At 52.6% G+C, this 21,492-nt stretch overlaps 11 protein-coding genes across 11 annotated transcripts; 7 read left to right on the forward strand and 4 right to left on the reverse strand.

The window, feature by feature from the left end:
- Window positions 1-12: 12 nt before the first annotated feature.
- K460DRAFT_358534 (long-chain fatty acid transporter-like protein) lies at window positions 13-2,106 on the reverse strand (the record flags this gene model as incomplete). The annotated part of the gene is made up of 2 exons (XM_040932114.1): window positions 13-2,048; window positions 2,100-2,106. The coding sequence occupies 2 exons, from the start codon at window positions 2,104-2,106 to the stop codon at window positions 13-15; spliced, it is 2,043 nt and encodes a 680-aa protein (XP_040784404.1).
- A 281-nt stretch (window positions 2,107-2,387) lies between these two features.
- On the forward strand, window positions 2,388-4,010 carry K460DRAFT_388672 (uncharacterized protein). Its single transcript, XM_040935706.1, has 3 exons — window positions 2,388-3,049; window positions 3,118-3,226; window positions 3,259-4,010. The coding sequence occupies exons 1-3, from the start codon at window positions 2,804-2,806 to the stop codon at window positions 3,723-3,725; spliced, it is 822 nt and encodes a 273-aa protein (XP_040784405.1). The 5' UTR covers window positions 2,388-2,803; the 3' UTR covers window positions 3,726-4,010.
- A 547-nt stretch (window positions 4,011-4,557) lies between these two features.
- K460DRAFT_397974 (uncharacterized protein) lies at window positions 4,558-6,281 on the forward strand (the record flags this gene model as incomplete). The annotated part of the gene is made up of 3 exons (XM_040936183.1): window positions 4,558-5,464; window positions 5,516-6,128; window positions 6,260-6,281. 3 exons carry the CDS (start codon window positions 4,558-4,560, stop codon window positions 6,279-6,281), a joined length of 1,542 nt encoding a protein of 513 aa, XP_040784406.1.
- Window positions 6,282-6,355: 74 nt separating this feature from the next.
- K460DRAFT_369860 (uncharacterized protein) lies at window positions 6,356-7,984 on the reverse strand. The gene has a single exon (XM_040934043.1). It carries the CDS (start codon window positions 7,743-7,745, stop codon window positions 6,621-6,623), a length of 1,125 nt encoding a protein of 374 aa, XP_040784407.1. The 5' UTR covers window positions 7,746-7,984; the 3' UTR covers window positions 6,356-6,620.
- A 160-nt stretch (window positions 7,985-8,144) lies between these two features.
- Window positions 8,145-10,505, forward strand: K460DRAFT_419840 (cyclohexanone 1,2-monooxygenase). The gene is made up of 5 exons (XM_040938041.1): window positions 8,145-8,524; window positions 8,589-8,967; window positions 9,024-9,589; window positions 9,644-10,004; window positions 10,055-10,505. Exons 1-5 carry the CDS (start codon window positions 8,357-8,359, stop codon window positions 10,267-10,269), a joined length of 1,689 nt encoding a protein of 562 aa, XP_040784408.1. The 5' UTR covers window positions 8,145-8,356; the 3' UTR covers window positions 10,270-10,505.
- Window positions 10,506-10,592: 87 nt separating this feature from the next.
- K460DRAFT_369862 (uncharacterized protein) lies at window positions 10,593-12,343 on the forward strand. The gene has a single exon (XM_040934044.1). It carries the CDS (start codon window positions 10,870-10,872, stop codon window positions 12,094-12,096), a length of 1,227 nt encoding a protein of 408 aa, XP_040784409.1. The 5' UTR covers window positions 10,593-10,869; the 3' UTR covers window positions 12,097-12,343.
- A 249-nt stretch (window positions 12,344-12,592) lies between these two features.
- K460DRAFT_369863 (lipoyltransferase) lies at window positions 12,593-13,620 on the reverse strand. The gene has a single exon (XM_040934045.1). The coding sequence runs from the start codon at window positions 13,564-13,566 to the stop codon at window positions 12,835-12,837; it is 732 nt and encodes a 243-aa protein (XP_040784410.1). The 5' UTR covers window positions 13,567-13,620; the 3' UTR covers window positions 12,593-12,834.
- A 166-nt stretch (window positions 13,621-13,786) lies between these two features.
- Window positions 13,787-14,695, forward strand: K460DRAFT_345093 (uncharacterized protein; the record flags this gene model as incomplete). Its single annotated transcript, XM_040931267.1, has 2 exons — window positions 13,787-14,075; window positions 14,139-14,695. The coding sequence occupies 2 exons, from the start codon at window positions 13,787-13,789 to the stop codon at window positions 14,693-14,695; spliced, it is 846 nt and encodes a 281-aa protein (XP_040784411.1).
- A 634-nt stretch (window positions 14,696-15,329) lies between these two features.
- Window positions 15,330-17,978, reverse strand: K460DRAFT_174518 (uncharacterized protein). Its single transcript, XM_040926996.1, has 2 exons — window positions 16,681-17,978; window positions 15,330-16,633 (listed from the first exon to the last, which is right to left on the reverse strand). Exons 1-2 carry the CDS (start codon window positions 17,791-17,793, stop codon window positions 15,533-15,535), a joined length of 2,214 nt encoding a protein of 737 aa, XP_040784412.1. The 5' UTR covers window positions 17,794-17,978; the 3' UTR covers window positions 15,330-15,532.
- A 668-nt stretch (window positions 17,979-18,646) lies between these two features.
- Window positions 18,647-19,423, forward strand: K460DRAFT_369866 (uncharacterized protein). The gene is made up of 5 exons (XM_040934046.1): window positions 18,647-18,769; window positions 18,819-18,845; window positions 18,902-18,931; window positions 18,979-19,069; window positions 19,123-19,423. The coding sequence occupies exons 1-5, from the start codon at window positions 18,709-18,711 to the stop codon at window positions 19,259-19,261; spliced, it is 348 nt and encodes a 115-aa protein (XP_040784413.1). The 5' UTR covers window positions 18,647-18,708; the 3' UTR covers window positions 19,262-19,423.
- Window positions 19,424-19,601: 178 nt separating this feature from the next.
- On the forward strand, window positions 19,602-20,471 carry K460DRAFT_409292 (uncharacterized protein; the record flags this gene model as incomplete). The annotated part of the gene is made up of 1 exon (XM_040937235.1): window positions 19,602-20,471. The coding sequence occupies one exon, from the start codon at window positions 19,602-19,604 to the stop codon at window positions 20,469-20,471; it is 870 nt and encodes a 289-aa protein (XP_040784414.1).
- Between the last annotated feature and the right edge of the window lie 1,021 nt (window positions 20,472-21,492).

Consider the following 21,492-nt stretch of genomic DNA (forward strand, 5'->3'; position numbering starts at 1 on the left):
ATATAATGCTCCTCATAACTTCACCCCACCGCCCACTACAAGCTCCATGTCCCTCTTCGTGAATCGCTGGTACTTTCCGCCCTTGAGCCAGTACAAAGCATCTCCAGAGGCCTCGACTGCGCTGGGGTCAATGCCTTCCTGTTGTAGTAGGTGTTTCTGCTGCTTATTCGTCCCAGTAATCTGCATCTCGCGCGTGACTCTGAGCCAAATCGGCACTGCAAACGCGGGCAATTCTTTTTTCACGTGCTCCGCTAAAGAGTGTAACGTCTGCTCGCTTGGCAGCGGCGTCTTGTCGCCCATCGCTGTCGCAGCAGAATCTTTCAACACCAAAGCTGCACAGCCGGCTCGTCCGTCATGGTGGGGCACCTGCACGCCGTAGACGTTTGCTTCAACGACGGCTTCGTGCTTGCCGACCGCTTCTGAGACTTCGGCGGTGGATACATTCTCTGCTTTCCAGCGGAATGTGTCACCGATGCGGTCTACGAACCACCACCGTCCTTCTTTATCCCGGCGCAGCAAGTCGCCGGAGCGGAAATACGCATCCCCTTTTACCTTCACGTTCCTTATAATCTTGCTGTTCGTCGCCTTGGCGTTTCCAAAGTAGCCTTGGAACTTCTGGCTGATGTCGTTGGGGTCCAGCTTGTACATCAATTCGCCGGGCTCGTTCCAGTCGCAGATCTGGCAAAGCCCGGTGGATGGTGAGCGAAGGGGGGCTGGAGGATCCGACTCTGAGTCCATCCTCACAAGGCAGAGCATAGACGCGAAGAGGAGAGAAGTAAGTGTGCCCATCCGTCCGATTGCGCCACTGGAGAAGCCATTCCTGCTGTGGTTCCACATCCCGCCCGGTGACTCAGTCGCCGCATAGACTTCGAAGATGGTCTCAATGCCAAACCGCTCCTTAAACGCTTCCCATACATCAGGCCTCAGTCCATTCCCAAACGCTGCGCGCACTTTATGCTGCTTGTCCAAAGCTGACGGGGGCGCGGAGAGCAGATAGCGACACGTTTCGCCAACATAGTGAATCATCGTGGCATTGCTGGCGCGGATCTCAGGCCAGAAAGTTTTATGTGAGAACTTCTTGGAGAGACATATTGTGTTTCCTGTACGGAGGACTGCACATACGCCGAGCACCGAAGCGGAAGAATGGTAGAGAGGCATGGAAGTGTAGAGCACGTTGTTTTTCAGGGATAGCCAACTTGAGACGAACTTGGTTCCACCGTTGCATTTGCCCCAGCTCATGATCGCAGGCTTCGGAAGTCCTGTCGTACCAGAAGTGTATATGAGCATGGCCATGCTGGTGCGCGTCTGATTGTCGCGGGCAACGTTGGGAAGGCGTGTGGGTGGGAGCGTGAGGATTTGTAAGGCTAAAGCATCATCGAAAAAGACCACCTCCAGCTGCCGTCGCAGTGGCTCAGAAACAGCTCCAGCATCTACTGCGGCTTGTGGTGTCTTCGTCTGGTTCCTTACCGACCTCGGGATATCCGACTGGTCCATCTCAAAGCCATACTTCGCCCGTCCGTCTCTTTCTAGTTCTGTACGCACAAAGCCATGCTCCCTCATGACATCGTCATTGAACTTGTCTCTTCCTTCTTGGTCCACTAATACCAATCTGGCCGTACTTGTCTTGATAGAATGTACCAATGACTTTCCCGCAAGGTTGTAGTTGATGAATGCAGGCTTCGCGCCTATACTCCAAAGCCCAAACCAGACCCATATAAAGGTATCCGAATTGACAAAGTCCATGGCGACAATCTCGTCTTTCTCCACGCCCTTGCTCTTCAACCACGTCCCATAGCGTAGCACGGTATCATAAGCTTCCTTATATGTCCATGTCCTGCCTTGGAAGATAATCCACGCGTGGTTCTCGCGCGACTGTGCCTGGGCTTCTAGCTCGTAGAAGAGATTGAACGTGTCGCTTCGTTCGTGTCGCTTGGTGCTGACTGCAGCGCTCGCGAGGGCTGACAGCATTGGCAAGTCGTAGCTGAGGCCATGGCGGGCATTGAGGTAGGAGAAGGTGGCTGCAGCAGCGGGGATGGCGTATGGAAGGGCTGTGGGGGTGAGGAGTGTGGTCATGCTGTGGTCTTGCGATGGGAACTTACCTGACATGTTGGACCACGATCAACGTAAAAGGAACGAACGAACAAACAGAGAAACTCAGGGTATCATGAAGAAGAGAAAGCAGTAAGTCTAATCGTCCGCGCACAGCGCCATGGCCAGGTTTCACCCCGACCCATTGGTGAGTGACATCTGAGCTGCGCAGCCGAGGCATGTCTAACAACTCGTTTAATCTACGAAGCATCCCCCACATCCCCAGCAGTTCGTCAGCCCGTCATGATGCTTCCTTCTCCACAGCCCCTCATCGCGTATGGCCGCACTATGTCTCTGGTGTCGTGCCAGAGTCACACGTTGTCTTCCTCGACCGAGAGCCAGGTGTATGTACAGAGACACAATGTTACGTTGTCGCTATCCCAAGACAGTCAACAAACACCATGACTTCTTGCGACGGGTCAGCACACATGGCGCTCATCTAGTATGATACACGCTTCTCAGTTCTTGTCCAAAACTAGACATTAGTAATAAGCCTTCTCCTCCTCTATACTGAGGTACTGCTGGCGCTGGGCCACCTCTTCCTTCGACGCCCAGGCAGCCCACGCCCCACCGTCATTTGGAGGAGCCTCTACAAGTGCCTTGCTGGCTGCGTCCATCTCCGCGATCGTGCTGGTACAGACACCACGAGTGCCTTTTCTAATTATCATCACCCCACCCTTCCTTCAAATTCCCAACCTGTGTACAAAAGTCTACTATGGAACACAACACAACCGAGGAGGAGCAGCAGGATTATACTCGGTTTGTCAAACAGATCCCCGTCGAGCAGTACAATGACCCCGCTTTCCTGAATAGAAGCCCCGACGATGAGCAGCCAAGTTTGGGGGGACACGGCACTTTGGAGATTTTAGAAGTTACACAGATACTGCATGGAGCTGGCATTACCTGTTGTCTGGTTGGTATTTCCGCTCTGATCTACTATGGCGCCGGGAGAGGACGCAGGGTAAGCTTAAGATAACGATCCGTTGTCTGTATTGTTTTCATATTTGCACTACTGACCTATACCACTAGGACTGGGAGGTGTGTGTGCCCACAGAGAAGCTTAGAGAAGCGTCTGCACTTCTAGATTCAGTCAACACTTACGAAACCTATCCGCCTCGCCCCCCCCCCCCGACCTGTGGTCACTACTCCACACATTCCCACGATTCAAAGTCGTACGCAAAGCAATGTGCTTTACCTTGATCCCCTCAGATGACGCGCATATTGATTGCATACCCCCCAATATTGAGTTTAGCCAAATGGGCCTCCCGTACCCGACCCTAGAGATATTCGCACAGAGTCTTCTCGACACCAACGATATGGTGGCGCTCACAGACCTTATAGACGGCATGGATCTAACCGAACAATGGGGTTTAGAGCATCTGAAACTCGACGCCGAAAATGATTTAGCATGGACGCGGCGAAAAAATGAGAAGATTCGAGCTTCGGTTCCACTTTCCCCAGACTCGTGTCTCTTGGAACTTGGAACCAATACCATCAACCTAAAAGAGACCTGGAATGCCACTGTCCGAACCAAAGAGCGTCGGATCGGGGCGGAATTCGCAGAGGGATATTGGGCCACGCGGTTCCGTGGTCGAGGATCTGCAGATCCGCGGTCTACAGAGAGGTACCACGCATAAGGCGCGGACGCTGCGAGGATACCCGCCTAGCATGACTTACAGTAATTTACATGAGCTGGTGTTTTTGTACTCGATGACATAAGCTCGCCAGAACCAGCGTCACTCGGCGCGTACCCCTGGTCGATATAGTCTCCAAAGCTCGGAGACATCTCTTTGTATCTTTAGCTACACTGCAGAATCTCCGAGCTGTAGAAGAATACACCTCAGTATGTTCTGAAAGGGGCGTAAAGCTGTTCCGATGTTAATGTGTTCTGTAAGACATGATCAACAGCACGAAATGCGCACGTATTTTTCCTATGGCATAGTTGGATCCTAGAGATATTATCTTAAAGAATGATGTGTCTTTGACGATGAACAGGTATACTGTAGGGCTAAGAGATTAAGGACCTAAACAGCGAATATATTTCCTGCGTGGCGGATTTTCCTGTGCGCAGAGGGAGGTATCAGCGACATCGTTGATGCGATTATCCCTTACACCGAGCCCTTGCACGACAGCAAAACAAGGCCAACCATCTGCAGGACAATGAATGCACGATCACGTTTGAGACCACTCAACGCGCACAAAGAGCATGATAACTGCCAAACAATTTCAAAGGGGATCTCCGGTTGCGGAAGGCGGCTTTGTCCACAAACAAAACAAAGACGCCGTCCCATAGTCTAACACTCAATAGTTGTTTGTATCCCGACAAGACCACCCATCCAGTCTTTACATTTAAGTCCTCGGATCCTTGCTGGCTTGAATTCAGATTGCTCCACACAGTCACAGAAGTCGCTCAGCTGAACGCCCGCCAGCATAAACAACCTTATCAATATCATCGCTACAATCGCAAAAATGGCTTCCAGATACCATAAACACCAAGCTCCTCTCGCAGCCGATCTCATCGACCTCTCTACTGAGGAAGAGCTCTATTCGGTCAGTGAAGAAGAGCCCACGCAACGAAACGCAAATGATCTCCGCCTCACTCAGGCAATCAACTACTTAGCTGAAGAAGGAGGCGACGATTCTCCGACGACCTACATTCTTCGTGTTGATCGCATTGACGAGGCTCTCCTTCAGCAACTTCCTCTAGGGGGCCGTGACTTTGACCTGAAGCTATATCGCCGTCTTCAAGCTATGGTCCGTGGAGTGCAGCGTGAGTATGCGGAAGCTGTGGAGGAGAATTCTGGCCGAACTGAGGCTAGTGATGACGATCTGCCCGAGTATTATACCTCATATGCAGCGGAGGAGGCCTTGTACAAAGAGGCGGATGAGGCTGAGGAACCGCCAGTCAGGCCCTCTGCGCCTCTCAGATCTAGAGTAGGAGGATCCAAAGACAACGTGCAGCGCGAGAAGGAGTTCAAGTACGGTGGTCCACGCAATGAGCTCGAGAATTGGCACAGAGAATTCCCAGCATCCCTCCCCTTTCCCGAGACACTGCAGATGGCGCATTGGGAAAGTCTCAAGATTGACTACGATCTCTCGAGATCCGCCGAGGATGGCCCCAACGTCGTCGAGAATAGTATCCCGTTCAACCACCCGCAGCTGGAGCAATACAAAGACTTGCACCAGTATGACTCTGGATCACGCTACAAGCTCCCCTTGCCGGTACCCAGCGACGAGGAACGAATCAATGAACTCGGAACCGAGCAAAAGCTCAAGGAGGCTGTTAATGCGTTCAACATAGGCTACAGAGATGAGGAAATTACCAAAGACTACGCCCCGCGTGTAGTTTTAGACAAGTTCGTAGTAGGCCGACAAGGTAAGTCTTTGCTAGCATTGGGTGGATATGCAGTGCTGATCGAACGTTCAGTGAGCCCTACAGCTATCCGCCAATCCATTAATATTACGCCTACCAAGCCTCGTCGAACAAGCAATGTTAGCGTCGCTTCATCGGTCGGCAGTAAAAATAGACGAATCTCCTCGGAGCGTACGCTGCCTTTTATCATCGAAGAGGGCTTAGCTGACGGCATATTTACAGTCGCAGACACGGATTCACCTGAGCCGCCCGTTGAAGCTCCTGCGAAGAGGCCCCAAACGCCAAGGTCGCCGTCTCAGGTGTCGACGTCGCAATCAAAGGCATCTAGGGCTTTCAGAAGGATTTCCGACTCGCGCAGAGAGGCTCTCCGCGCGAGTCCGAGACGCGAGAGTGTGTCATCGACCGGTAAACAGACTAGAGTCAAGAAGCACGCAGCCCGTATTGAAATTCCTGTAAAGCGTGGCCTGAGTCGTCCTCGGAAGGTTCCCAAGGCAAAGGCACCTGCGCCAGCAGTCGAGGCCACACTGAGTACAAAAACCCTCGGGAAGCGTAAACGCAGCGCCGGCTCAGAGACTTACACGCCGGACGGCAAGCGCAAGAAAAGCGTAGGATCCGAGGAGTTTACTCCCTCCTCGCTCAAGAAGAAAACTCGCGCCACTGCTAGGAAGTCGGTCGATTTCGCCAACCCGATTGCGTCTTCCCCTGAAGACGACTTGTTCCCCGTGTCGCCGGTGCCCGCTGTTACTAAGCCACGCAAGGGGAAAGTAGTGAGCAAGGCCGCTACTGCGGGTAAGCAAGTAAGGAAGAAGAGGGCGCCTAAGGTCACGGAGGAGAGGGTCACAGAGAGTGAGTACGAGCGCAGGATTGCAAAGAAGGCGACTGGAGTAAAGAACACGAGGGGAACGACGAGGAGTGGTTTGAAGTTCGGGATCTAAATGTTTATCAAGTTTGTCGCAGTTCTTGTACACGTTCTTGTTTCTAGTTAGTTATCTTCTTGGGTATACACTTCGTCCCTTACAGTAGCCTGCGTCTACTGCTCTACCCCTGTCCAGCCTGCTCGTCCCACAAATCCCTCAACACCTTCGTCGCTCTCCACTTCCCCCGCTAACCGTCCCGTAACTACGCTCCTCTCAAAGTCCCGTCCTCGTACCCAAAACGGTTAAAGTCCGCCGCCCTTCGGCCCGCGCACCCACTTCCCCTTGCTATCCCCATCCTTTTCAAGCAAGAAGCCACTATTATGCCGATCTAGCTGCAAAAACCAATGTCGCTGGTGAATCGAACCAATATCATTCGTAGAGCCTGGGTAGGCATTACTGGCGCGGGTTTGTGCGTCTTCGTTCGAGTCGGTATCGAGATCTTCATCTTGGTTCTGCTCTTCCAACTGCAAATCAGGCTCAGGCTCGGAGTCTGTATTGGCGCCCTGCGTATTGACTCGAGATTTTGCTTTTTGGCGGCTTTTCTTTCGCCGTGTTGTTGGCCGCTTGATGATCTCGTTAGATGGGAGACGTAAGATGATAGTGTAATTATTCGGAAGTCGTGTGCCGTGGAGGCGTAGGCGTATGTAGCGAGTTTGGAATGCTGAAATGAGTTTGTCGTTCTCGTGTTTCTCGGTCTCGGCCTTCTGAGGTGTTGGAGCTGGCCCATTCCGTTCACTTTCAGGCTCAGAGTCCTCCTCATCCGTCGTCACTGGACTGGGCATACTCTTCCCACCTCCTTTAGTCATCTTTCTAGGCAACACCTCGTACGTCCCCGTGTCCCAAATTAACAAACTCCCCGTCTTCCTACTCGCGCTCTCGATCAAATGATTCCAGTAATTGTGCACCCTCGTTTCGATAGCCATTCGGCCTATACTCCGAGAGTTTGGGTCTCCTGGCAAGCCTTTGGGAAGAGCAAAGGACATTGAGCTTGTCTCGGAGAATTGCAGGCGCAGATCATAGTGCACGCCAGCTCTGGGATGGTTGTGCTGATGGACGACGAAATGATGGCCATTCTCTTGGTGATTATTCTGGTAAAGTGTGGAGAAGTCGTCGATAGAAAGTCTGGAGATTTCGGGTGCTGTTTTCCTTGATGCTTTTGCTAGATGATCCTTGAAGTATGCCAAGTGGTTATCGACCTTTGCCTTTCCAGCCTCTACAGCTGCCAATGTGGGCTCTATCGATGGTGTCGTTTTTGGGTAAGCATTATTCGCTGTGGTATCAGATGGTGTTATTGCTCCCGATGTCTTTCTTCGCTTCAGTGGTGGTGGCGGTGAGATGTCTCGAATGAGACTCGAAGGAAGGTCCATGCTGGATGATCCACGGGCTCTAGAGAGTGCATTAAGCGCAGATAGCTCGTAATTGTAAGCGCGGCATAGTAGTAATTGGGTGAATGACCTTTAGCAACTGATTTTAGTGTCTGCTGGTGTTTGGTTTGCGAATCGCATGCTAGAAAGGCAAGCTGGTGACGTAATCGCCTTACACACGTCCTCAGTGAAATCAATCAATGCCTGAGCCGCGGGATACTTCATCTGGAATTCCGATCGTGAAGAGCCAGAGTTAGACGCGTCTGTGAATGCGCGGGGTCCCCACGAAGCGCATACTGTATCCGACCCGCCGTGATTGGCTCTCGCTTTACCTTCCTCCTGTCAGCTCGGCAAACCTGCCTCGACGGGTTGTCCAGCTCAACGACAACTCACGAACGTTCACGAGGGGTTTAGACAAGTCGAAACTCTGCGCATTGTGAAGTTTACTAGGTATGTAGGATCCACTCATTGGTACGTGGCGGCTATGGAGGTGGATACCGCGGAAAGCATTGTAACGAGAGTCGGTATGCTATAAGTACTCCCGTACTCCAATTCATCAAGTCTCCATACGCGCTTCATATCTCACTCCTCTCTTCTCAATCACATTCATCAATATGTCATTTGATACAGAGGTCCTCATCATTGGGGCCGGTATGTCCGGCCTTGGTTTGGCTGTCCAGATAATCCGTCGATTCGGTGTGAGCAATTTCGAGCTCATCGAGAAGAGTGAGGACGTCGGCGGGACATGGCTGGCGAATACGTATCCTGGATGCGGATGTGACGTGAGTCTTTCCTCTCATGTGAACCGAAGAGATTACAACGACTTAGTCAATTAATCAAGAATAGGTCGCATCGCATTTCTACTCCTACAGCTTCGCTTTGAACCCCGATTGGAGCCGGAAGTACTCCATGCGCCCAGAGATTCAGGCCTATTTCCGCTCCGTAGCAGAGCAATACCGTATTGTTGAGCATGTCCGCTTCCACTCTATCGTCGAGAAGGCAGAATGGGATGACGTGGCTAAAGTATGGGCGGTCACTGTTGTGAACCTGGAGACTAAGGAGCGAACGATACGAAGGGCAAAGATCCTGGTCTCAGGCGTTGGTTCGTTATCCGTACCAAAGACGTGTGACCTTCCGGGAACCAGCACTTTCACAGGCAAGATGTTTCATTCTGCGCAGTGGGATCATAGCTTTGATTGGAAAGATAAGGATGTTGTGGTGCTGGGTATGTCGTTCCTCGTCTCTCCGCTTGTTAAATGTCACCTTAACAATTGTCATTAGGCAACGGCTGCTCTGCAACCCAATTTGTCCCAATCATGGCAAATGAACCGAACCCCGTGGCCAAGATCACACAGTTCGCCCGACAGGCACAGTATCTTTCCGAACGCCAGAACCCATACTACTCCAAGACTTTCAAAGCCGTTATGCGATATGTTCCCCTGGCGATGCGTCTTTATCGCGCCAGTTTCTATTATGGGATGGAACGGGACTGGAGCGGCTTCGCGATTGAGAGCGGTCGCACGATCCGACAAGACCTGGCAAAAGAGAACGAGGAGTATGTGAAGCGTGTCGCCCCACCCAAGTACTGGGACGCCTTGATTCCAAAGAGTGAGATTGGATGTAAGCGAAAGGTTCTTGATACTGAGTACTTAAATACCCTGTGGAGGCAAAACGTCGAACTCGTGGCCGATGACCCGGTAGAGAAGATTACAGACACGGGCGTTGTGACAAGGTCAGGCAGGGAAGTAAACGCCGACGCGATCGTACTGGCAATCGGCTTCGCTACCCAACAGATGCTATGCCCAATGGAGATTGTCGGTCGTGAGGGGCTGAGCTTGAACAAATACGTGAGTCCCTCGTCACCTACATATTCCTGAAAGAAATGCTGATCCCAAGCACAGTGGGACACCGCCACGCAGGGCGTCGCACAAGCATACTTTGGTACCGTGGTGCCAGATTTTCCCAATTTCTTCGTTATGATGGGACCGAACACAGTCACAGGCCATTTGTCAGTCATCTACACCGTCGAGTGTCAGATTAACTTTACCCTCCGTCTGCTTTCGCCCGTCATCAAGGCTCTCCCATCCTACCGCTCGCGCTCTTTGATCCCGCGCTTGCTCGCTCCAGCACCGGCGACTGTCGAAGTCAAACCCGAAGCAGCACTCGCCGACTCTCTTTGGACGCAGCGAGAGGCCAAGAAGTTGGTCTGGTCTTCCGGATGTGTAAACTGGGCTATTGACCCTGAGACCGGGATGAACAACAGTAAGTGACCACCTAACCGTGACCAATTTATGTGTTAACTTGGTGTGCAGTGATGTATCCTGACTGGCAGTTTTTGTTCTGGTTCAGGAGCGTTTTCTGGAAGAAGAATGACTTTGTGTACCGAGACGAAGAAACGGGTAAGGAAGTCATGCCAGGCCGTGGCAAGACGGTAGTCTGGCTACTCACTTTGGGAGCGCTTGCTGGGGGCGCATTCATAGGGCGAGATTGGGTCGTTTGTGGGGATTGGGGCTTCATGAAGTTGTGAGTCAGTGAAAGTGAAGGTGACGAGCGGTGTATTGCCGAAAACTCGCGATGATAAAGTAACGCAGCAGCCCTCTACGACAACAACTATCCAGCTTCCTTAATAGCTCATCATAATGCCATATGGATATAGAAAATCCCACCTTCGCAAGACTTTGCGGCACTGCGACGTAGTTTGTCCGAGCACAATCACTTTCACTCTGGTGAACGTCTCTCGCCACCCTCAGAGCCGAAAATGGTAATAGCACTTCCTGAAGAGTTAATATTACCTCTCCCGCAGCCCCGGCCTTCTTCTCTATCCGCCTCAATCACCTCAATTCTATTGTTCTCAATACACAGCAAGCACAATCGCAAGAGAAGGGACACTCGAATACCCGGCTCTCGGGTGTCCCTTTCACCTTGAAAACCCCAGCCCCCTCTATTCAGATCTTGGAGCTACAGAGCTGGGTTCCGAGCCTTTGTCGCACCTTTGGATCCTCTACTCTACTACAAACTACCCATTTCCGGAAAAATTTCATACCCCATTGTTTCCGAGCCTCGTCTCAAGGGGCTCATATCAACTTCTTTCTTGATAATCGAGGAGCGAGGACGAAGGTCACTCACCATGCCTGGCGCCGTTCTCCTTCCCCCCTTCTCAGCGGCACTCACGCAGGAGGCAGTCGAAGCCTCAATCGAATCTTACCCATCTGACTACATCATCGAACATATCCTCGCGCTCAGCAGCTACCTGATAGATCTCGTCGAGCGCACCAACTTCTTCGGCAAACCCGGGCATGACCCGTTCAGCCCGAGTCTACACACACTGTACGACCGCCTACAAAATGGACAATTCGGCCCCAGCTCGCTCGATTCGCAGTTCCTCACCGAAGAGCGCGTCAAGGCGAGGACATTGGAACGCACGGCGACTCCAGCAGCGCAACGACCGCTGGCAGACTTCGAGGACGTGTACTACGCACTTGTATCGCGTATAAAAGATATACACCACCTCTTGAACATGCGCCTCAAGAGCCGCTTCAACGAGGTGTCTGCACCAGTCTTTGAGGGTGGGCCAACCATCACTGACCTGCACGATAGCCTCTCTCAGTACTGGTTCGTTCTCAATGAGCCAGGGTGCGGTAAGGGGCTGGACGATGCGATCCGGCGAGAGAAGGCAGAGACTATGCATCGGGAGATCATATTCCGTGTGCAGAACAACGAGCTTTCCCAGACAGAGGCGGAGGACGACATTGCGCGGCTGTGGGACCCGCACTCTTACAGCGGCATCCAAGGATTGTGGTTCATCAACGGGTTTGCGCCGGCCATGATCGCTGCGTCGCTGGAGCAGAAATACCGGGTAATGCTGCGCTTCGAAAGGGAGGAGGCGGAGAAGCAGGCAAGACAAGAGAGGAGGCAGGCTAAGATGAAGAAGCAAGTGAAGTTCTCCCGCCAGCGGGCTGAGCTAGCGGGCTTCGAACAGTCCGACCACGGTGAATGTCTGGATGCCCGGCGGTTCGACGGGAAGGCGCACATCGATGTCGATCACCAAGCACAAAAGCAGCAACAAGAAGAAGTCCAGTACCCGTCTACTCATGACGGCGTGGATGAGGGACTCGTTCAGCAACATCTCGAGCAGGAGCGCGCTCACCAGCAACAACTTCATCACGCCCTCGAGTGGCAGATGAAGAGCCAGCGTGTCTCCGAATACCGCAACTACCTTCGAAATCGCGCCAGCCAGGATGCCCGGCAAGTCATTCGAAACACTGTTCACGGCAACAACAGGATGAGCACATTCACCAACCCCGCTCAAGACAACAGCAACGGTGATACGGATATGGGTCATGCTGATGCCTAAGGACTGTTAGTGATGGAAGATAAATTGGGCCGGCTTCAAGGAAGCATATGGACAATGACGTTGGCTCATACCGAAGTCTGATCATTGTCAAGAATTACGAAATGGATATGGCTTGTTTGAAACGACTTGATCTTGACCACTCGATTTTCGGTAGATAGCTGTAGTAAAGCGTAGGCGCCGTTGAGCAGACGCTATGGGAAAGTGACCTAGCAAAGTGGAGTATGGCGCGTAAGTAGCCGTTGCTGTGCCGCTAGCCTCATACCATGATAATACTATTCGTATTCTCAAGTCACGTCAGAGTTGACTGTGAAGAACAACATGTGATAAGCGTCTACTGTTGACTGCTATATCGCCACAATATCAACTTACAGGCGTTGATGATCAGTTATGCCACACGTTTGTTTGTATTCCCCGATGTCCGAAACATGTTATTACCTTGTTAACTTATCTGCCATGGTTAGCATAGCTCCCTCTTTCCTAGCTGCAGCGTGTTATAGCACGTTTAATAGGATTGTGTGGTGGCTTACACCGCCAGAAACTCGTTGTTTTAGGCTACTCTGGTACCCGCGCCGCTTTGTTACTCCAACGTTCATCTAGCGTGTCTAGAAGCAACCATCCGTGGTCCCGGACAACAGACTCAGGTGTAGATAGTATGCATATAATTGCGACGAGAGGGGAGTTCAAAGTGCCTGTACAGCTACTCTAGCCCGACTGTAGAGTACAATAGGCTGACTTGCTTCACGTCTCCAACAATTCTTCCACTTCATCTCCCTCCACTCTTTCTACGCCTTCTACACCCTGCAAACGCTCAGCAATCTCTTGCACAAAGTCTCTCCCCACAGCATCTACACTCTTCCCCTCAACACCCTGTTTCGCGAAGTTGGTCGTCCTCTTCCCTTCTAACCCACAAGCCACAATCCGATCAAACCACCACAAATCCGTACTAACATTCAATCCAATCCCATGGCTCGTAACATTCCGCCGCATATGCACTCCAATAGCCGCGATCTTATCATCTGGCGTAGTCCAAACACCAGTGTTCTCCGTAGTCATGGCATTGATGCTATACTTTGCACATGTAGCTATCAAGCTCTTTTCCAGAAGACACACGTAGGACCGCGGAGTAAGCTTGTGCGTGCGGAGATCGATGATGGGGTATGCGACTAGTTGGCCTGGTCCGTGGAACGTAGTCTGCCCGCCCCTCATTGCTTCTACGAATTCTGCGCGGCCATTGGCGCGCAGGAAGTCTTGTTGCTGGGGTGCTACGGTGCCTATTTCTCTTCTCCCGCACGTGTAGACGGGCTGGAACTCGGCGGTTATGATGTGGGGTGGAGGTGCTGGGGCATTGGAGGGTGGCTTTGATGCGAGGAAGCGCGAGACGAGACGTTCTTGGAGACGGGCTGCGGTCGCGTAGGGGACTATGCCCAGGAGGTGGATGTGAAGGAGCTTTTGCCGCATGGGGCTGGCCATTTCTGCTACCGCGTCTGCTTCATGATCCCGATTTACGTCGACTTCGATGGAGCTGAAGACGGATGGAAGTTAAGGTCGTCATTGATCCTTGCAATCAGCATCTTATCGATAAGCTGAATTTTGGTGACGCGACGCGATCTCGAGTTTACAACCCGAGCTGCTGCGGACACCTGCTAACACTGCGACTCGCGCTCTATCGAATATTGCAGTTTACAAGACAATGGCAGGCCAGAAACGAACCAGAAGTGGCCAGGTCAAGCCGCGGGGCAGCGTTAAACAACCTCAGCTCCAATCGCAGAGAGACACTACGATGACGGAACCGACTCCTCCATGCGGGCAACCTCAACCACCTTCTACCACGTCTACAGACCTACCAAGCACAGTGGACAGTGTACCAGGCCTCAAAGAGCAATATCTCAAACCAGCACAGCCCAAGCCCACCCGACAAACCTCGAAACCAAAGCCCACAAACCGCAAGAACCGGCAAAAGCTCCCCAAACTCCCAAATAGTACGTCCTCCACCACCCCTCTCCTCATATCCACACCCTCAGTATATTAACAAGCTCGACCAGATGCCGTCATCTCCAAACGCCCGCTCCTCCACCCCGCCATCCCAACACCCTTCGCCTCAACCCACGCCCCCAAAGTCCTCTACATAACCGCCTCATCACCCTACATACCCGCCTTGAAACGTATTCGAAGGCTCCTATCTGAAATCACAAAGCGCGAGAAGCAGTCTACAGCCGCGCAATCCAAACGTAGCGGTCGAAGACCACCTGAGCCGAACGGAAGGCTTGCGCCAGCGGACGTGGAGCGTGAGATTGCGGATCAAGCTGCGAGGAGAGATGGTGCTGCGCTGGGGCGGGAGCGTGTTTATCTGAAGGCGACTGGGAGGGCGATTCCGAGGGCGCTGGAGCTGGGCGTTCACTTTCAGGGCGAGGACGATTGCAGGGTTACGGTGGAGATGGGGAGTGTGCGTGCAATTGATGACATTGAGGTTAGGAGTGGGAGCATAGAGGATACGGACAATCACAATGAGCAGGTGGGAGGGGACAAGGAAGAGGAAGATATACCCGAGACGAGAATAAGGACGTTGAGTTCTGTTACTATTAGTATTAGGCTAAAGTGAGAGATCAATAGCAATGAGGAACGAGAGAATACGCGCTTCAAAGATACCCCAAAGCGATCTGTTGCATTTCAGAAGTTTCGTAACCCTGTTCTCATGAGCATGCGACTTTGGGTCTGAAAAGGTCAAATATGTACCATTGAAGCCAGAAGCCCGCCTAACCCACAACCCTAGTCCTACTCTGAACAGTTCAAATTTGTTTCATCTGCTCATCTAGCCCTGATAGTTAAAGAAAGGTAGCTGTCCCGTCTTACAAAAGAAAACCTCGGCTGCTGTTACAGTGAATGTTGGGTGAAACCAAACAGGTTCCAGAGTACCCGTCCAGGGCATCTGATTGATCCAAGAAAACGCCGACCAGAACAAAAAGGCCTTCTCGCGGCCTTGCCAAGAAACTCCAAAAATGTAAAGCAAAGAAAAATAGCTGATGTATGCATGGAAGACTGCGAACAGTCAAGGTTTCATAGCCCGAGCGTGTTCGTACGATGGCCGATTGTTGGTCGTGGATAGCGTTAATATAAGTGGTAGTCGTGTGCGGTATTGATACGCTCTCGTAGTTGGCAGGGGTATTCCAAATCAGGTTGACATCGCGCAACACAGTCTCTTGAGCTTCTAAGAAGACGACGAATAATGCGTCTTCCTGTCGCTTCTCTTACATCTCCAGGAAGTCTACCGAGGATGGTTATAGAGAGACAAAGTCGTGCTCCCCTCCCCAACGTCAACAACGGTCAAGCGACAATAGCTTCCAGGCTCCCTCACAAGCCTTCCCCTCACGCCGGATCTGCCTCCCCAGGAGTGCGGATGTGGCCCGATGGTGGTAGAATTCGTGTGCCACTTGCATCCTCACCGTTCGGCCTTGGGATACTGGTTGAGCATAGCCATGACAGCCACGCCTATTGCGACGACAGTTACAATGGCACCAACGGGCCCTCCATGGTACATTAGGTCGCGATCGGGACGACGGGTGACCAGGTGGTTCGCGGCATTTACAGACTGCTTGGTGCCATTCTGCTCCACCACATGCCCGTTCTGGGCGCTAGCTCTCTGGGGCATTACGTCTAAGCCATCGCCATCGACGTCCTTCTCTCGAATGATAGTGATCTCGCCCTCTTCCGCGTCATCATTGTTCTCTGGTGCATTGGCGCTCGCGCCTGCTCCTTCTCTTGCCAACTGGCTGTCGCTTCCGCTCCGTCGTCTGGCCTCCCTGCTTGCCGTCCTGGCGTTATCTTCTCTGATGGTCTCAATCATCTCAGTCAAACTCTTACGGTCAGCTTCTGCGGTCTCGGCTCGTTCACGGTACCGTTCCATCTGCTGCTTCATTTCGTTCATCTCTGATACCATCAGCTCCAGCCGTTGTTGCAAGCGAGCTGTGGTGGTGTCAGCGGCACCAGGAGACGTGGACCCATTCTCCAATCCGGTTGTCTTCTCGTCTTCGGGTTCCACAACTTCGTTTTTGTGAATGTCTCCATTGGCGAGCACTCGGTCTTGCTCCTCTCGTTCTTGGATCGACTCGCGCTCGAGGCGGTTGGCTCGTTCCTCGGCATCTTCTCTTGCGCGTCGCTCTTCGTTCAGCAGTACTTCCAGGTCGCGCAGCCGAATGCTCTGCGACTCTAGCTCCTTCTTCGCACTGGTCAAGGCTTCGTTGAGAGTAGACATCTGTGCATCTGACCGCACTGGCGATGCTGTCTTCGGACGCTCCGTATCTGACCTCCTAAGGGACGATGCGGCGTCTGGCTTCTCAGGCAACGGTTGTTGAGGCGGCGGTGCAGGAGGGTCTGAGAACCTGGCTTTCAGGCTGATATCCTTGATTGGGGATATCCTAATTTGATTGACGGGCGACGTCTTTGTTGGCTCCTTCTTGGGGTCTGCAGATAGTATGGCATTGATGTACTGATGCGTTTGCTGAAGCTCCTGCGACTGTTGCTTGGCAGCCTTAATCTCGGTCTGGTGATATTAGTACATGAAGTATTGGTTTGGAGTGTTTGACTTACGTTCAGCTTCTTCACCACTTGCTCCATGGTGATAGGTTGTAACCAGAAGTTGGGGTGTCGCGGTTGGGGTAAGCCATTGGGGTAATTTGCAACCGCGCCAGGGCCTTGCAGACGCTGTCCGTTCATCGAACCTTGACTAGGTGTGCGACCACGCATATTCGCCATTTGCTGTTGACCACCTGGACCCATCATGTTGGAAAGGTGGGGACCTTCCAGCTCGCCGAAATTGAGATCGATCATCTCGCTGCTTGTCCTGGCGTATATGCCAGCGTGTTCGACGCGTGCAGCGACCTTGTGATGTACTATTGTCTTCTGGTCTTCGCTGACAATGTCGATACCGAGCTCCAGCATGTCCTGCTCCCGCAGCTCGTGTGGGTCAGAGTCGCGGTTCTCCTGCGACAGCCGAGCTCCATTGACAAACGTGCCGTTGGATGACTTGACATCTCGGATCCAAATCTTGCCATTTCGGTCCGCCCACACCTCAGCATGCTGTCTTGATAGTACCTTGGAATCGAAGTAACCGTTTAGCGGTGTGGGTATTGTCTTGTTATTGGTTTGTCGGCCAATGCGGAGGACGTCGGGGAAGAAGGGGACGGTGATGGTCTTGCGCTCGAATGTGCCATTCATAGGGACGAGATGCAGCACAGCTGTGCTCTCCTGGCCTTGTGCTCGCGGCACGCCATTCTGTTGCTGCACCTGGACAGCGCCGTTGTGTTGGGAGGGAACCATGGCAGATGGCGCTTGTAGGGCGCTCATGGCGGAGGCTGCTGAAGAGCCGGGCCCTGTAGCCGCAACGGGCTGTGGACGAGCTGTAGTGATTCCGGCAATGGGTTCAGTCTTGGATGCAGGCCATAGCCCCTTTGGCGCCTTTGCTTTGCGGGCGGCCCACGCCGATGCCTCGACGCCGTTCGAGGGCGCTGCGCCGTTGGCTTGTGATGAGGATGCCGATATGGTAGATGTGCCCGAGGCCTGTGACGATAGCGAGGAGCTTGAATTTGTCCGCTGGGCACTTTTCCGGGGCATGAAGATGGCACCACCGTTTGGCACACCTTCAGCGCTCCATGCCTGGCGATTGATGTTCTGGAAATTGACGGGGGGAGCGACGGCCGTCATTGGCGCGACAACAGCGTAACAGCCCCAGATGGATCAACAGCAGCAGCAGCAGCAGCGATGGACGGGTCGCTCACGCAGTCATGCGTCGCGGTGAGATGCAGGTGTTGGGAGGATGCGGTCGTCGGGGATATGGGGGTTCGCGTCGGTGCTGTCGTGTGCTGTTCGTGGGAGCCGTGCAACGTCAGGGAGACGCAGGCGACGCAGGCGCTGCAGAAGGGCGCAGTGCACAAGAGCAGGGCCTCTTGGGAGGATATACGGCGATAAAGGCCGCGGATCGGGCTGTTGGATGGGATGTTTGTGGTATAGACGGCGTGGAGCAGAGGGTCTAGGGACGACGTTGTCGGGCCTTTGCTCTCCCACTGCGCAACGCTTACTGGCCACAAGGGCGAGACGACAAGCGTGATTTGGGCCGTCTCGACGAGGGCGACGGCACGGATAGGGGCCGCTTCGAAACAGACGGCTGCTGCAATGATGGGCGCACTAATACATGAGACGAAAACAAAAAGCCCTTCTTGTTGTCACTCGTTGCCTCACTCTGCGGCGTGGGTGAAAGGGCGCTTAAGGTCACGTGCTCGTCTGGGAGTCTGGCCGTTGCGTCACAAGTTATCGACTCTGTTTACAACTTTGGCCGGCCTGTGCCAGAAGCGCTACAAACAGAGAGCGTTTTAGTTAGAATCTAGTAGCCCGTTGGGCCAGTGAATAGCTGCCGGTCAACGGTAACCAGCATATCATTAGCTCGCTCCCCTTTGCATCCATGGTTGAGCCCTTCCCCGGATATGCGCCGTGGTGCTCGCCCTTGGCGGCCGTGCACGAGCCGCGGCCAGCTTCAAAGTGGGACGACGCCCAGCGCTGGCGAGCCCGCTGTGTCTCTCTTCGCACCTATTCTACGCTTAGCCACTCCCCAGGACTGTGAAGATGCCCGTGCCGATTGGATCTATGCCTCAAGGCGCCCATGGCCCTTCGACACTCGACAAGTGTACGGTACTGAGACTCGCATCTTCTTGAAGCCGGCTAACAGCTTGTAGTGAAGATGGGTGGCATGATGGGTGGCTGTACGTCAAATCTGCTAGACTCTGAGACATTCTACTCCCATCTAACCTTCTGACAGCTGTCGGGCTTATCATCGGCTTCATCTTCGGTTTGCATTGCCCAACATACCTTTCAGGCTTGCTCTGACGAGAGCAGGATTCACAAACATCGTGCGCTACGGCCCAGGGCCGAATGGAATGCTACGAACACTGGGCCAATACATGATGGGATCAGCAGCGACTTTTGGGTACGTGGGGCTTACCCTATAGCCCCAACTCTGACTAATGTCATTTACTTCAGATTCTTCATGGCCATTGGTACCACTATTCGAACAGACAGCTCACCTATTGCGAGCGAGGCTTTCAACAGGATCAACCGACGACCCATGATCCTGCCACGACAGTTCCACCCGTATACCGCTCGTGACGAGAAGAACTAGGAGACGACACCAGGGCGACCACCGGTAGTTGCGCGAGGATTGTACAACACCAGTAAAGCACTTACGACTTAGGACTGTACATATATTGAAATAATGGTAGCGAGAGCGGTGACCTAAGGGCATGCGCTAATATGCGCGCATAGGTGTGAAAAGGTATAGGCTTGATTGGTTTGGCTACACAAATATGCCTTACCCGGACCTCAACCAAGGCTGAGCCTAAAAATTCATAGCAAATGAATTATTCTTCAGTCTGTTGAAACTTTCACAGCCAATGACTAGTCGTCCATTTCAACTCTCTCTGAAACTCGATAGCAAGATAAATCGAGTTTTTAGTTTCACTATGTATATTATTCCCTCCCCAGCGCTGAACAACATCTCCTTACTCTTCACCAAACCTGACTCACCTCATCAACTAGAAAGCCTCAAAACTACATCAACCTACAAGCCTACTCCGTCCAAAACCCGCATCAACCTGTACCTCCTACCAATGGCACGCAATCTTCGCTCGAATGCTGTAGGCAAGGCCAAGCTAGGTACTAAGCAAAAGCGTGATAGTGCTCGAAATGGAAACCTTGTTAGAGAGCAAGACGAACAAAAGGCCATCGCAGAGGCCATCTCCCGTTCGCTAGCTGACGCCGCTTCCACCGCCTCCACCGCTTACCCACGTACGCTGACAAGTGAAGAGCAATATGACTCCGACTTGGCCAAGGGCAAATACAAGTCGCTGACGGCCAAAGATGAGCCCGCTGTCAAGTCCTCCTCAAACAATAGGATCAGCTCCTACTTTGGCTTTGAGGCCACTATTCCCTCCAGCTCAACCAAGCCTCATGCCCCGCTTTATCATATCCTTGAAGAGCTGGATGAAGTCGCCACGGCTTTGGAGAAGAGTGCTCGTGAGCTGCGCGAAGTAGATCCGGCCGAGGTGGCCAACTGTGTTAGAGACTGGGGGAGCAAAGTCTTTGAAATCAACTATGCGCTTGAGGTATGCGAAACCCAGCGAATCAAAGATATCCAGAGGCATCTGGATCTTGATCAAGAAACAGAAGAGAAGCACCAGAGGGATCTGGAGCATCTGAACAAGGCCTGGGAAGCCAAAATGATGGCGAAGGAGGAAGAGATGGCGAAGAAGATGGAGGAATTGCGCCGAATGTACGAGACTCGGCTCGCAGGGCATACTATCGAAATGCCTTCTTCACCTGAGTCAGGCTAGGATTTCGCCACTTCAGAGTGCAATCATCACGATGTCACTCGAATGCAAGAAGAGGTTCATATGCTGAAAGACGAACATATCGCAGCCATCATCAAAATGGATGTTGGGCGTGAGAGCATACTCAACCGCCTCCAGAAGAAAGTCAACCTCCTGATCGACAAGAACATCACGCTACGAGACGAGCTCGAGACAAAATACAACAGCGAAGCACACGATGCATGAATGGGCAGTGTGGAGATGGTGATGGCGAGGCTTGTGGAGGCGAATGCGGAGTTGCGGCAAGACGGGTTTCACATCATTGATCGAGATGGTGGAGTCCAGACTGTATCGTGGTCTGAGAGGCCATCTGAGACTGGGAAACGGAAACTAGATGGCGGAAAGGAGACGGGCTGAAGAATACCTGGAAGAAGGCGAAGACAGATATCGAGAGTAGAGCCCTGGAGGATATCTCTGATGTCAGTGTGATTATGCAAATGTTATGCGGTTTTGCTCTTTTTACTTGTTTAGGGCAGTGCAATACAGGCCTTGCATGCTGATCAGTTATTCTAGTATAGCACAATGAGACTTTTCAAATTGACCATTTGCACCCTTGCCATAATTGCATCTAGCATAAGTCTCCCCCCGGCGCAAAACAGATGCCGCCGATTTGGGGTTCACCGGTCATTTTTGCCCATCTCATCGTAGCACTCTTGCATTGCATAAAAATGCGGTTCAGCCCAACGCACCCATCCTCTCTCGTATTCACAAAACAAAACCTCTCCAGGGTACGCCTGCCGTCGCGGAATCCATGTTCCCGCATCCGCTGCCACGCACTGCCATCGGACTGCCATCCTCGTTTCACGCTAGCATCTAATGTCACGTCCGCGGCGAGAACGTGGCGCAAGTGTAGTGCTCCCGACCACGAGGCTGAGTTCGGAGTTCCTGGGGAATGGCTTTTTCAAGGTTCATGGGCGCCACGAGGCATCTGAATGCTGAGATTAGGTTTCGGGGAGGGGTGCGGGATTGACCAAGGATAGATCGA

This window comes from Cucurbitaria berberidis (assembly GCF_010015615.1).
Source record: "Cucurbitaria berberidis CBS 394.84 unplaced genomic scaffold K460scaffold_5, whole genome shotgun sequence".
NCBI lineage: Eukaryota > Fungi > Ascomycota > Dothideomycetes > Pleosporales > Cucurbitariaceae > Cucurbitaria > Cucurbitaria berberidis.

Excerpts from the sequence above, each read along its gene's own strand:
- K460DRAFT_388672 (XM_040935706.1), top strand. The coding sequence starts at position 2,804 with ATGGAACACAACACAACCGAGGAGGAGCAGCAGGATTATACTCGGTTT. Across the intron at positions 3,050-3,117 it reads GCGCCGGGAGAGGACGCAGG|GACTGGGAGGTGTGTGTGCC; the intron begins GTAAGCTTAAGA and ends CTATACCACTAG. Across the intron at positions 3,227-3,258 it reads CCCCCCCCCCCCGACCTGTG|TCGTACGCAAAGCAATGTGC; the intron begins GTCACTACTCCA and ends CACGATTCAAAG.
- K460DRAFT_369860 (XM_040934043.1), bottom strand. The coding sequence starts at position 7,745 with ATGGACCTTCCTTCGAGTCTCATTCGAGACATCTCACCGCCACCACCA.
- K460DRAFT_419840 (XM_040938041.1), top strand. The coding sequence starts at position 8,357 with ATGTCATTTGATACAGAGGTCCTCATCATTGGGGCCGGTATGTCCGGC. Across the intron at positions 8,968-9,023 it reads TAAGGATGTTGTGGTGCTGG|GCAACGGCTGCTCTGCAACC; the intron begins GTATGTCGTTCC and ends AATTGTCATTAG. Across the intron at positions 10,005-10,054 it reads TGAGACCGGGATGAACAACA|TGATGTATCCTGACTGGCAG; the intron begins GTAAGTGACCAC and ends CTTGGTGTGCAG.
- K460DRAFT_369862 (XM_040934044.1), top strand. The coding sequence starts at position 10,870 with ATGCCTGGCGCCGTTCTCCTTCCCCCCTTCTCAGCGGCACTCACGCAG.
- K460DRAFT_369863 (XM_040934045.1), bottom strand. The coding sequence starts at position 13,566 with ATGGCCAGCCCCATGCGGCAAAAGCTCCTTCACATCCACCTCCTGGGC.
- K460DRAFT_174518 (XM_040926996.1), bottom strand. The coding sequence starts at position 17,793 with ATGACGGCCGTCGCTCCCCCCGTCAATTTCCAGAACATCAATCGCCAG. Across the intron at positions 16,634-16,680 it reads AAGTGGTGAAGAAGCTGAAC|ACCGAGATTAAGGCTGCCAA; the intron begins GTAAGTCAAACA and ends TAATATCACCAG.
- K460DRAFT_369866 (XM_040934046.1), top strand. The coding sequence starts at position 18,709 with ATGCCCGTGCCGATTGGATCTATGCCTCAAGGCGCCCATGGCCCTTCG. Across the intron at positions 18,846-18,901 it reads GGGTGGCATGATGGGTGGCT|CTGTCGGGCTTATCATCGGC; the intron begins GTACGTCAAATC and ends ACCTTCTGACAG. Across the intron at positions 18,932-18,978 it reads TATCATCGGCTTCATCTTCG|GATTCACAAACATCGTGCGC; the intron begins GTTTGCATTGCC and ends TGACGAGAGCAG.